We start from the raw sequence: 13619 nt of genomic DNA, 5'->3' as shown, positions 1-13619 counted from the left end.
TTCCAATTTCACTGAATGTCTCCTTGTGCTTGTACTGTGAAAGAGTGAAGGACAGTGGCCACTTTACCTTCTGTACACAACTCATTTTGTATACTATTCTACAACCTATTTGTCTCTTTGCTAAGTAGTCCCAATCTTTTTAATTTATTTCTATGAAAGTCTAATTTTTGTTATTTTCAGAATTTTACTATATTTTAAATTTTACTTGTCTATAATACTGAAAGTCAAGAAGTCCAAATATTTTACAAGCAAATCATACATTTTGTACGTACTTTTTTATTTTGGATTACTCTTGCTCATACCTTTTTTTAAAAAAAGAACATTTTTATTATATATATTGCACAACACATCCTAAATGCTTTGAGATTATCTTCTGACTTTAACCCAAAATGATTTATTTGTACAAGTGTGAGAAAAATTTACACTTGGTTAATATTAAGTTTTTCCAAATAAGCAAAAAAATTGCCAATTTATATGCTAGAGGTATTTTTCCACTGTTTTATCCTGCTTATGATTTCTACTGATATCTGTGTTGTAAACAGCTCTTAAAAGATTTGTGTGGTTTTTTTAAACACAAAACACATACTCTTGTTAAATCAGTGGCACATTCTTGTTAAATCAATATTACATAAATCTTTCAAATAAGGAGTTCTGTTCAACCAACATCAAATTTGAGCTGGAATAGTACGAAAATACTCCTGATTGATGGCTCATGGATAATGATGAACAACAATTTTGAGTGGCTTTTGATGCTACTAGAAAGGAAACAATCTACCTTAATGCAGCATTCTAAACTCACTTATTTAGCAGCAGCTGAAGAATACAATACAATAGCCACAGTGCCTATGAACCTGCAAGTACTCCTACATTTTTGACTACAACACTGAAATTTGTGCATTGCGCTTTAGATAGATTACATAAACACTTTGATAATAAATTTTAAAATAATCAGACTATGTTCTGGTTTTACATGTTTATTTATAAGAAACATATTTTTCTACCCACATGGCCAACAAAAAAAAGTTAATTTTTCAAAAATTTTAAACCATCAGTTTACGTTTCCTGTAAGTTTCAGCATCAATGTTTTATTTAAAATAATAATAAAAAAAAAAGTCTAAATTTCAGCTGTTTTTTTTCCTGCTCAGTTAGAGCCAAAGAAAACAAGTACCTTTGACTGGAGAGCTGCGGGGGATAGGAGGAGAAAGTGATAAAATTTATTCATAATATACAAGTATAAAAATATGTTGCTTAGGATTCAGTATAATAATTTAATAACTTTTTGCTGTTTCATAAGTATCTGGGAACGGAACAGATACATGTCCTGATCCTGTCACAAGAGGTAGAATGCCAGCATTTGGTACAACGTTCCAGGAGAGAGTCAAAGTGACATTTCTGTTTCCCCTGTAAAATCAAAACAGATCATCAGAAGAAATACTCAACTTATAAAGACGTAAGTTACCTTGAATATAAATACTTTTCTGTGAGCCAAAAATGATGGGCATTTTAAATTTACAGTTTGCATTCATTTACAATATTTGCACAAAGCTACTGCATGGAATATGACCTAGAGTCCGGATAACTCTCCTGCAAAGTAGTTGAGGGTTCTCCACACCTTGCAGGACATGACTCTAGCTCTGCAAGCACAGGGTGAAACCTGGCAGCCAACTGCTTCTGGCAGCCACTTGCTTTTCAGCCCACTGAACTGGGGGGTAGACCGTGGAGGTCTGGATCTCTACCACATAGCACATCTCATCAGCTGCTTTCTGAAGATGTAATAGTCTTGAAACAATTATAAGATTTAAAAGAATGTAATGAGCTGTTAAATATTCATATTCCCCTTTACTTACCTCTCTCCCACTCCTACCTCAGCAAGACACAAATATCCAGAGTACAGAACAGCTACACTATAAAGAAATGTAATTTACTCACTTGAGACCATTTCCATCATCAAAGAAAAAGTATTTTGATTTCATGTCTTTTAGTAACAGCTTTGGACTATCTCCTCTCAAAACGATCTTGTCCCAAAGGACAACCTGGTTCAGGGCCTACAATTAAAATTAATCACTGAGTTAACACAATGAAGTATATCTGATCACTGGAAATTACAAAGTATTACTGATTCAAGAAACTGAAATTGCAGAGCATAAACTTTGTTTTACGGATTGCAAGTGTTACAGAACTATGTCTCACAAGAACAAAGGTTTACCACCAAAATATTTAAATATGGTAGAGATAACAGATCTGACAGAACCTTATTTTAAGGATAGCAGATTTTAAAGACATACCAGTAAAAAGTATGATGGGTCAAGGATGTTAGTTTTTAATTGTAATTACAACTGTAAAAGTGATTTTAAACTATATAACTTGTATTTAGACATTGTCTCAAGAATGAAAGACTTGAGTTGTACTGAAATCAAATCCTATCATTTTGTTCAAAATTTTCAGTGTTTTTTTTATGAAAGATTACTGTATTCAGATTTGTAAGTATAATTCCAAAAGAATAACTGCACCTCAGTAAGGTGTCCTGAATTCATAAGAGGTTTTATGCATCTCTTCTGAACTACTTACTCAGCAATGATGATCTGCCATATTGGGGTACTCAGAATTTTGTCTGGTGTCTTCTGATACAATTTGAACAAGGGACTAAAATATACCATTATAATGTACCAATTGATAAGAGCTGGCTGTTTATAAACTGAACTTATGAAATATAAAACAAGATAATGGACTCTTAAAGCCCAACTAATGAAACAGAGAATTCTAAAAACTGATTCATCAAGTGCAGTTGTGCTACCAGCATAGATGGAATATTACTTTATTTAAATGGTCATTAAAAGCAGATTAGGTGGTGACGTAGTCTTGAGAATTAATTTTAAAAATCATTTTACGAAAATTCTGACCTTTCTACAGTGGTAGAATAGCTGTACCAGTTGAAACAGTTGAGAACAGCAGTTTTAAGTGACAAAGTTGTATAGCATTTTAGCTATGTCACTATTTCAGAAAGTCAAAAGACGTAACATTTGGAATTCTTACTATTAAATATCAGCAAAAGCAAAAGTCAAAGATTGCAGGAATAAGTCAAAGTAGTATGAAATTTTTGTACCATAATCTTTCCTAGGATGGATTACAGCATGTTAAATAGCAGCTAAACCAAATAATTTTAATTGTTTAAATTTTCTATTTCATACTTACATTGTTTTTTGTTGAATATTCTGCAGATAAATACAGAAATAACTGTTTAACATTCCAATCAAATATAGTTTGCAGATGTGAGCAAGTTAAGGAAAATGGTATACCAACTTTATTTTTAAATGATATTTCTACCAAAAAGTAGAACATAGATCATCTCATAATCTAAGTACAATATAATTATAACATTTAAGATATTTTCCTACATGTCAACATAGCTGATGTTATCTGCTCTCCAGGGCATACTACTTAAAGGGTGTTCTATTTTTAGTCAATATGAAAAAAATTAAAGGTAATCAGTATCTCTTTAAAAGCATGAGAAATAGTTTTTTGTACATGTCTAAGAGTAAGACTACGTTTTAGTCACTGGTATTTTTAGTAAAAGTCATGGACAGGTCACAGACAGTAAACAAAAATCCACTGGCTGGGAACCACGGCCAATGGGAGCTGCAAGGGCAGTGCTTGTGGGAGGAGGCAGCACGTGGAGGTAGGAGCTGAGAGAGGGACGTGTTGCCGCTTCCGGGGAGCACCCCCAAAGTAAGCGCCACCCAGAGCCCTCACCCCCTCCTGTGCCCCAACACCCAGCCCCCCACCCAAAAGTCTCCTTCTGCTCCTGGGGGTGGAAGAGTGGCCCAGACTGCCCCAGCAGCGGCCGGTGCGACTGGCCCCGAGGCTGCCTCAGCTGCTCAGGCAGCCCCAGAGCCAGCTACACTGGCCTCTGCAGAAGTCACAGAAGAGACTGGGACTAGGGGTGAGGTAGAGGGGAGACAGCTCTTGCAAGGAGCTGAGGCACAGAGGGAGAACTGGGATTGGCTGGGCAAAAGAGAGTGGGATAAGGAGCCAGAAGGGGAGAGAAAGGAGGAGCCAGAGTAGAAAACATTAAGAAAGCGAAGAGGAAAATAAAAGAAACGCAAAAACAAGAGACAGGCAATCAAAGATAGAGAGAAAGGGGAGAAAGTAAGATGGGGAGAAAAACAGAGGACAGAAGTTTTGATATAATTGTGTATGCTGCTCAATAAATTATTTCCAGTGAGTGATGATAAATGCAACTGATATTTAATATTTTAGTAAATAAAGGACCATGTCTGCCCTCAATCTTTTAACAAAAATACTCCCACTGACATCCATATTATAGGTCATTAACTTTATAATCCAGGCTTTCCTAACAGAATGAATTTGAAACCCATGTCATAGATCTTTAAGTATTCATAAAATATACATTACATAAGCAATTCCTATGATTAACTAATTCTCTCTTTACCGACCTACACCCATACCGTGGCTCTCCATGTTAAGCAATATCATTCCTCCAATATTTGTCGTGAGGATGCTACAGCAAGAATGATTGAGAATGACAGAGCTAATCCTGAGCCTACCACTATATACAGAAGACTTCAACCACCCACGAGCATGCTTGTCATTGAGGCAATCGTTGTGGGCCTATCTGTCCTGACCAGATTTCTCTGCGATGTTGATGCGGTGTGAAGAATGGGCTGCAGTTGATGTCAGATACCAGTCTCTTGACCCAACCATGTGTGTACCCAGCTTTATTTGTCACGCTGCTCATGGGCCTTCTGGCCTGATTTCAAACAGGCCAGGGTAAATGGGCAGCCAGCCTTCACACCTGGGACCAACAGAAAATCCTAAACGCGTCTGTGGCCAAACACATCACATATTACTGATGACTGCACTCTGACCAGATTTAATGGTGGCTGGAGGACTCTGCGCTTTGCTGATGAGGTTGCCATAAACTGTCTTGGTAAGCTCTTCATCCGATAAGAACTACAGTAGAACCTCAGAGTTACGAACACCAGAGTTATGAACTGACCTGTCAATCACACACCTCATTTGGAACCAGAAGTACACAATCAGGCAGCAGCAGAGACAAAAAAAAAAAAAAAAAAAAAAATCAAATACAGTACAATACTGTTAAACATAAACTACTTTAAATAAAAAAAGGAAAGCAGCATTTTTCTTCTGCATAGTAAAGTTTCAAAGCTGTATTGAGTCAATGTTCAGTTGTAAACTTTTGAAAGAACAACCATAACATTTTGTTCAAAGTTATGAACGTTTCAGAGTTACGAACACCTCGGATTATTTGTAACTCTGAAATGTTTGTAACTCTGAGGTTCTACTGTATTTCTCTCCTCAGCCAATACATTCTCTAATTCCATTTACTTTAAAACACTGCTTTCCAGAGATATTGGTGGTTCTCCTCAAACTTTTTACTTTCTTAAGGTCTTCTGGTTTAAATATTTGAGGACTGGTTTCATACATTACAATCATAACCATTACGGAAGTGGTGTCAACAATATAGCAGAGTTTATATTTTAAGCATTAGTGTTTTTATAAAGGATATCTGCAGTAACATCAAATGTAACAAATCCTAGATCACTTCGTTCTCTAGGCCCAGTGAAGTCTTCCACATTTTTTCTAAAAAAAAAAAAAAAAAGCAAGAACACAAAATTAGCACAGTTTGCATTATTTGTTTTATGTCAATGAACATTCTTATTGGTTTCCGTTGTACACTTTCCACCATTTTGATTGATTGATACACCCATTTATTATACCTTGTCTTAATCAGATGGTAAGCACTTTAGGACAAGAACATTGTTTTACTGTTTGTACACTTCCTAGCACAATGGAGCCCTTATCCTGATTGGTGCATTTAGGCACTATTAGAATTCAAATGATAAATAAGAGTAATAATTTATGGACTTTTTCCTGCCTACAGAGACATGGGCAGCTCAACTGTACTTCATTTGATTTTAGTCAAGGATATGTAGCCATTACCAACTAATCAATGCCAATTTGAACAACTGCAGCAGCAAAGTCAGTCATTCTGGTTGTACTACTATTTTCCGTCATACCAACTGATTTTACATCACAAAGAGCCCCTTAGCCCATCTACATTAGCCACCTGTTAACCCTGATTTCATATTTGTGCTGCACACACACATTGTAAAGTTCTCCCTTGGCATGTAAAATCCTCAAACAAAAAAATACTACATTGGTTCAAAGTTTATGCTCTCTCCACAATATTAAGTCATCATGCAGTTAATCATGACATAATTTGGTTGACAATGGATAAACCTCACCACCAGAACTTCAGGAACGTTGAACTTGACATTACGATTAGCTCCAGATTGAAACTGAGCTTATTCAAATCTCCATGCATAAAAACAAAAAAAACAGGCCCCTGAGCTTTAAAAACAAAAAATTAAGTTTGCTACATTGATTAGTGCCTTCCTTACTTCAAAAAGAAAGAAGCTAAGAAAGCCCAAAGTTTTGTTTTGAAGATTGACTACAGACTGTTCCTTCCCTTCACACAAACTAACATATCTTCACAGTATATGCACCTACATGACAGGTGCATAGAGTCACTGTCAATCTGTTACAGGAAGAATCCACACATTAAACTGGGGTTTGGCCAAAAGAAACCATTGAAAAAAGACGCAACTAGAGAGATCCTCATTATGCTGCTCCAATTCCATTCCGACTGGGTTACTAGTTCAGTTTTAAAAAATGTGGCTTACAGAGATGAAAGACATTTAGAGACATTTAAAGTTTGTCATCACACTTTTTAAAAGACAGCGATTAAAGAAGGGACGGTGGCATGTTGGAAAAGGTCTAGCATTAAGTCTGACAGAAGCCAATCAAGGAATTTGAAATCAAAAGAGAATATTCCCCCTTGTCAACATGTCTTGCCTTCATATAAAGCAGGAGTCTTGGTGTGTGTGACTGTGTGCAATTTATGCACTGCAACAGCCTTCACACAGAGAACTGGCAGAGAGGAGGAGAAAGGACACCAGTACAGCAGAGTTGACTGTCGTGGGGTTCCCTCATTGGCCCAGACAGGGGGAAGTGAGAGAGCCGGAAGGAAACTGCAGAGGCAGACACTGACTGTACTTATTCTAGGCCCAAGCTACAGAGAGGAGACGGGGGGAGTTGCGGGGGGCACTGATGTGGCAAAAGATGTTTAACGTCCCCCTAAACTATCAGGACAGGCAGCGTCCCTAGATTCCCATGCCACAGCCCCCTCGTTTACAGGTGCTGGGTGCGGTCCACCCCCCCGGGCAGGGGGCGCCGGCTGCTCCCCCTCCCCGCAGGCAGAGTTTGGCTCGGGGCGGGCACGGAGGGGCAGGGCCCCGGGGCCGCACTCACAGCATGACCCGAGAGACGGCGATGCGGACGGGCACGCTGCGCTCCTTGAAGGCGGTGGTGATGAAGCAGCCGAAGGTCAGCGCCGCCATGACGCTCAGCGAGAAGGCGAAGAGCGAGTTGGCCCGGGACAACACCGTGTTCATCTCTCCGCCCGGCCCGGCCTCTCAGCCCCTCCCTGCCGCAGCCCCACGGGCGGACACCGCGGGCAGCCGGCTCGGCAGCGCCCGGCGTCTGGGGCAGGCGGCGGCGGGTTTCTGGGGGGCCAGGAGCAGCAGCAGCAACCGCCTCGGTGCGTGAGCCACCGGCAGCAGCAGAGAGGCGAGGCCGGGCCGGATGCGCCTGAGCCCGCCCAGCCAGCGGGGAGGAGCCGCGCGACCCGCGCCACCGCCCTCCCGGGGAGGCGGGACATCCTGCCCCGGCCCCTCACCCAGGCATCTCCTGCGCGTGCCCCCAACCGACAACCCGCCCCGCGCGCCTCTGCCCCCAGCAGCATCCGCCTGGTACCCCAGAGCTGGCACCCACCCCCCAGCTCCACGCCTCGCGCCAGGCTCTGCTTTCACGCGCCTGCCCGCTAGCTTTCGAGGCATCCTCCTTGAGCATCTGTATTATTCATGACCAGGCTCTCATTCCCTTGGGTTTGGGATATTCTCTCTCTGTCAATCTCTCTTGTGTCACATTGATGGCAGAGCCGTTTCTCTGTTCACTGCAGTTTGGGTGTCTGTTACCAACTCCAGTTACACATGCAGATTTTGTTCTGGAGAGTCTGCTAGCATTGCACGTTTCATTGTGCGACTAAGGAAGTCAGCTAGGCCTGGCCTGGAGTAGGAAAAAATACTTGTAGCTGGCAGCAGGTGTCAGCACCCGTTCAGCTACATTTAGATGAAACTTCCTGGGTAGAGCAGGAAAAACGGTCTTCAACACCTTACAAGTTAAGACCGGATCCTAGTGTGGTGGCTCTGTAGCAGTCAAGCTTGCTAGTTTTGATTTGTCCTTTGATTTGCTATTGTTTTGGTCTATTGTCCTGAGCACTGTATGATTTGGGTGAGGATTTGTGCCATAGTGGTAGGAGTTTAGTGTTGTTGAAGCCTTCCAGTGATGTCCCTGAAAAATGGATTGTGTTTTCAAAGTGATTGAAAAAGTCTCCGGCCCATTTGGCAGTGGCAAGTAGGAAACATCCCCTGTAAAGGATTGAAAAGGTCTAAATTTCTAGCCTTTCTGGTTGCAAAGATGACCTTCCAAATGTGAATAGAAGCAATGTTGTGTTGTGTGTATAGACAGACAGCTTCAGTGGCTCTGTTGCTGCTTATAGCTAAGGCTATGATTTAGTCATGCATATTTTTAATAAAAGTCATGGGCAGGTCCCGAGCAATAAACAGAAATTCATGCATGATCTGTCCATGACTTTTACTAAAAAAATACCCAACTAAATCTTGGGGCAGCCGCTGCTGCAGTGGGCTGCTGCTGTGGAGGGAGGGACGGAGCCGGCCCAGCGGCACCAGCTGCTTGAGGCACCAGCTGCCTCAGGCCCCCGGAGCAGCAGCAGCTGGGGGGCGCACTGGGAGCTGCTGAAGCTGTGGCTGCTCCAGCCACCCTGGGTACCATTGCCAGGAACCACTGGGACCAGCCGCAACGGCCGCTGCTCTGGTGGACCCCGGGGCCAGCTGCTCGGGCGATCGGTGCTGCTGGCTGCAGAGCCACTCCAGCAGCAGCTGGTGTGGCTGTCCCCAGGGCCACCTGAGCAGCTGACCCTGGAGCCAGCTGATTGGGTGGTCCTAGGGTCAGCCACACTGGCTGCTGCAGAAGTCACGGAAGTCGCGGAAAGTCATGGAATCCGTGACTTCTGCGACCTCCGTGACAAACAGGGAGCACTAATTATAGTTTTCCCACTAAACGTCAGTGAAACCAACAAGACTATGGTCAATTTCACTGCTGCTATTTAGAACCCTATGGGTAGAAATGAAATAGTCAAGTATAATATCACATTTTCACTTTGCTGTTGTTTAGGAATACTATGAGCAGCTGGAGAAGAGGACTCCAGAACAGAAACTGTGGAAAGGGTAAAGTACAGTAGAACCTCAAAGTTAGGAACATCAGAGTTACGAACTGACCAATCAACCACACATCTCATTTAGAACCAGAAGTACTCAGCAGCAGACAGATTACAAAAAAGCAAATACAGTACACTACTAAAAAATAAAGGGAAAGTTTAAAAAAATTGACAAGCTTCGGAAACTGTTTCTATGCTTGTTTTATTTAAATTAAGATGGTTAATTAACCATTTTTCTTCTGCATAGTGAAGCTTCAAAGCTGTATTAAGTCAGTGTTCAATTGTAAACGTTTGAAAGAACAACCATAACGTTTTGTTCAGAGTTACGAACAACCTCCATTCTGAAGTGTTCGTAACTCTGAGGTTCTGGTATAGTGAAATCGTTCCTAGCAGCAGTTAAGCTGCTGCTGGGCAGGCAGATGGCCATGTGGAGTCCTCTCTGTGGGCTGTATGGGGAATTCTCTGCTTCCTACCTCCTTCTCAGCCCCAGTTTGTTTCTCAGTGTGGAGCTGGAGAATGCAGAGAATGATAGGAGAGCACCTATTTAGGTGGAAGGGAAATTGTGGCCTCCCTATGACTATGAAGAAAAGCTCAGCCTACTCAAAGGAGGGAGGCAGAGCAGGCAGCTGGTGCCATATTCAGAGGTAAAGAAGATACTCTGGAAAGAGATACCGGGTATGGGAGAACTGATTTATTTGGGAGAAGAGCATGGTGGCACAGGTTTTCACCAGGGCTAATATGCTTAGTCCTGTGGCCAGTAAGTGTTGGGAATTTTTTTTTTAATTCCAGATTTACAATGTACATCAAATTAACTTGACCAAAACTGGTTCTAAATGTGCTTTGGAGCCAAAGACAGCACATTTTTGGCATCAAGTTAATTTGCTTTTGCCCACTACATGGCATACAAAGCCTTATAAGGTAAAGTGCTTTTATACATCACTGGTTTAGCTGAGACCTTCACACTTCATTGTGCTTTGCATTCCATGGCAAGAAGCCTGACTCACTGATCTCCCTCGCTGTGGTTTTATCTCAGTCCCTGAGTCAATTCTTTGTTCTATGTCACAGTGTATTTTTATGTCTCTTGTCAAAGTACCAATAGCTTTTAACTAGAGATTGCCATTCCTTTTCTCAAGCCAGGATATGTTTTGCTAGGTCTGTCATCACTTAACTGATACTTCTTAGGGGAGGGATTTAAAAAAAAAAACATTAATAGTAGGATAGCTACCCTGCCATGTGACTGTGGTATAATCTTTTAAGTCTAACTCATGTCATGTAATTGAGGCCAGGAAATAAAAATGAGCCGCTTACCAGCACCAGTCATAACTTCTGACACCACACAATAAAGGTAACTAAATATTTGGCAAAAAAGGGTAAATGTAGTCACCTTTTTCTCTCAGTCACTCTGGAAGATAACATGACTGAGAATTGGAAGATAGTTCCATGCTTTCCTGAAAACACGTGGTATTGAAGAGAAATCAGAGATTGAAATCCTGCCCCCTCCTACATGTGGCAAATCTAACAGAATTATTGGAAATATACGATAAATTCCAATAGGATCATGAAGGACTGCAAAATACTAGACAAAGTTATTTAAAAAAGTTTAAAATAATTTGAACCAATCAAAAATGTTACTTTACATTAAACCATATACAAGATGAGACCATTGTCAATTATCTTAAAGACCTACTAAGTAAAACTGAATAAGTTAAGGATTGATGGAGGTCCAAAAGATTTTAATAAGGCCAACAAATGCGAGAAAACAGTTGTGGAGGTCATGTCATAGCTTCAAAACACCAGAGTAGTTAGTATCAGTTTGGGTTGCAAGCCAAAGTTTTTGGCAGCCCTGACTTGAAACAGAAAATATAAAACTTTTCACCTTCAACTCTACTTTTGATTAGATTGATATACCTCATGCAGAGGCAAAGCAGCATATCCTCAATCTTTCAGAATCTGGAAAGGGTGGAAATAATAGTTGATGATCTGCTGATTATTGGGAAGAAAATAATTAACACAATGAGAGTATGTAATGTTCTGCAGTTTGCCAAAGATAATAACCTTAAATTGAACAGTAATAAATGCCAGATAGAACTGCATAAATTTAGATCACTAGGATGGACTAAGAGACAGAGGAGTTTGAAAGGACCCATGAAAGGTGGAGGCAGTTTCATAAATGGAAAGATCTGCAAAACAAGGAGAGCTTACAGAGATTGATCGACATGATAACTTAAATAAGCAAATTCACCCCTAATTTGTCACAATTAAGTGCTTCACTCAAAATAATGCTTGACAGGATAGAATGTCACCGGGATGATTAGCAAGCATTAAGACATTAAAAAAAGGTGACTTAGGAGTACAAGTATCAAAATATTTAGAGATTCAGAATGAACTGAAGATCTAGGTAGGTTAGAAATTGTCCCTCTGCAGATGGAATTGCAAGTACTCAAATATAAAACAATACCCCTGTTTCAAACTCCTTATTGTGGACATTGTTCCAAGACCACCTATAAATAGTGAATGCAAGTACCTGTAGGAAGAGGAGTTAAAAGTAAATAGGATGTCATTTATTTTATGTTTATACAGTGCCCAGCACAATAGGGTCCCAAATTTGATTGGGATCCCTTGGCAGTACAGTAATACAGTACAAATATATATGACTCAAATATTACTCTTTTTTTTTTAAAACAAATTGACAGGTTCAAGTGAGAAACAAATTACCTAACCTTATAACAGTTTAAAAGAACAATCCTGATGGATGGGCCGCAGAAAAAACCCACATACTTTCAAGCTTAAAAATGTACAATCTGAAAATCAGACCATGAAGGGTTTCATCTCGTTAAGTCTACTCTAGAGAAATGTACTTTATTCAATACTATTTGCTCCCTCTAAAACAACTGATCAAACACAAAGGCTATGGCTACACTTGTGAGTTGGAGCGCATTAAATCAGTCCTGGGCGGCCTAACTCCTGAGGTGTCCACACTGGCAAGGCACGTAGAGCGCCCGGACTCTGCGGCTGGAGCGCCCCAGGTAATTCACCTCCATGAGAAGCATAAAGCTTGCTGCGCCCTGGCTGGAGCGCTGCGGTGCCACTGTGGACGCCCTGGTCTATTAATGCGCTCTGATCGGCCTCCATGAAGTGTTCCACAATGCCTGTTCTGGCCACTCTGGTCATCACTTTGAACTCTACTTCCCTGCCCTCGGGTGACCAACCATTAGACCCACCCTTTAAATTCTCTGGGAATTTTGAAATTCCCCTTCCTGTTTGCTCAGCAAGGTGTGTAGTGCTCTTAGCGCATCTTTCCAGGTGACCATGCCTCCACGCTCCAGGTGATCCCCAGTATGGAGCAATGGTGAGGTGCTGGACCTCATCAGTGTTTGGGAGGGAGGAAGCTGTCCAGTCCCAGCTGCGCTCCAGCCGTAGGAATTACGATACCTACGGGCAGATATCAAGGGCCATGATAGAAAGGGGCCATGACCGGGATGCAGTGCAGTGCAGGGTTAAAGTGAAGGAGCTGCAGAATGCCTACCACAAAGCACGGGAGATCGAAAGGAGGGTCCGCCAGGAGAATGCGTATCGCCAGCAACAAACCATGGAGCAGCTCCTAAGCATGGAGCGACAAGCAGACTCGATGCAGGCACTCACAGCACTGCAGACGGGGCAGATCTGTGCCTGCCCCCGCAGCCCTTGTCCCAAGACTCTTTCCCTTGTGCCCCCATGTTACCGCCACCCACTTTCCCCAACATCCGTTTTCTTATTGCCACCAGCTGCCTCCAACACCTGTAGCTTCATCACCCAGCCCTGCAAATTACGCCCTTACCCACTGCACTCAACCCCCATCACCATGGACGGCACTCCAGACAGGAAGGCTGAATATGATAACAGGATATATGCAAATCTGTGACTGTCCCGTTCCCTACCCTGCCCCCTTCCCTCCTCCCATACAGCACAGATGTGTCATGCCATGTGTGTTTCCTCAGCAGTTGTGTTTCTTTCAATAAATGAATTTTTTGGCTTTGCAAACATTCTTTATTGCATTAAGTAAAAGATAGTGTAGCCCAGGAAAGCAATAGGCACTGCAAGTCAGTGCATCATACGTAGCAAACACAGATGCCTACTAGCATTGGAACCACTGCACTTCACTCCCATTCAGGGCTCCAAACATTACTGGTTGCTTTCAGCATCGAATTGCTCCCTCAAGGCATCCCTAATCCTTACAGCC

General features: G+C 41.8%; 1 protein-coding gene across 1 annotated transcript; it reads right to left on the bottom strand.

The window, feature by feature from the left end:
* Positions 1–311: 311 nt before the first annotated feature.
* Positions 312–7712, bottom strand: SPCS3 (signal peptidase complex subunit 3). Its single transcript, XM_024194562.3, has 5 exons — positions 7354–7712; positions 5549–5622; positions 3193–3269; positions 1930–2045; positions 312–1401 (listed from the first exon to the last, which is right to left on the bottom strand). Exons 1-5 carry the CDS (start codon positions 7494–7496, stop codon positions 1269–1271), a joined length of 543 nt encoding a protein of 180 aa, XP_024050330.1. The 5' UTR covers positions 7497–7712; the 3' UTR covers positions 312–1268.
* Between the last annotated feature and the right edge of the window lie 5907 nt (positions 7713–13619).

This window comes from Terrapene carolina, unplaced genomic scaffold, assembly GCF_002925995.2.
Source record: "Terrapene carolina triunguis isolate 2854851 unplaced genomic scaffold, T_m_triunguis-2.0 Scaffold66, whole genome shotgun sequence".
In the NCBI taxonomy this organism is placed as follows: Eukaryota; Metazoa; Chordata; order Testudines; family Emydidae; genus Terrapene; species Terrapene triunguis.
This window is presented reverse-complemented; position numbering and strand designations above follow the sequence as displayed.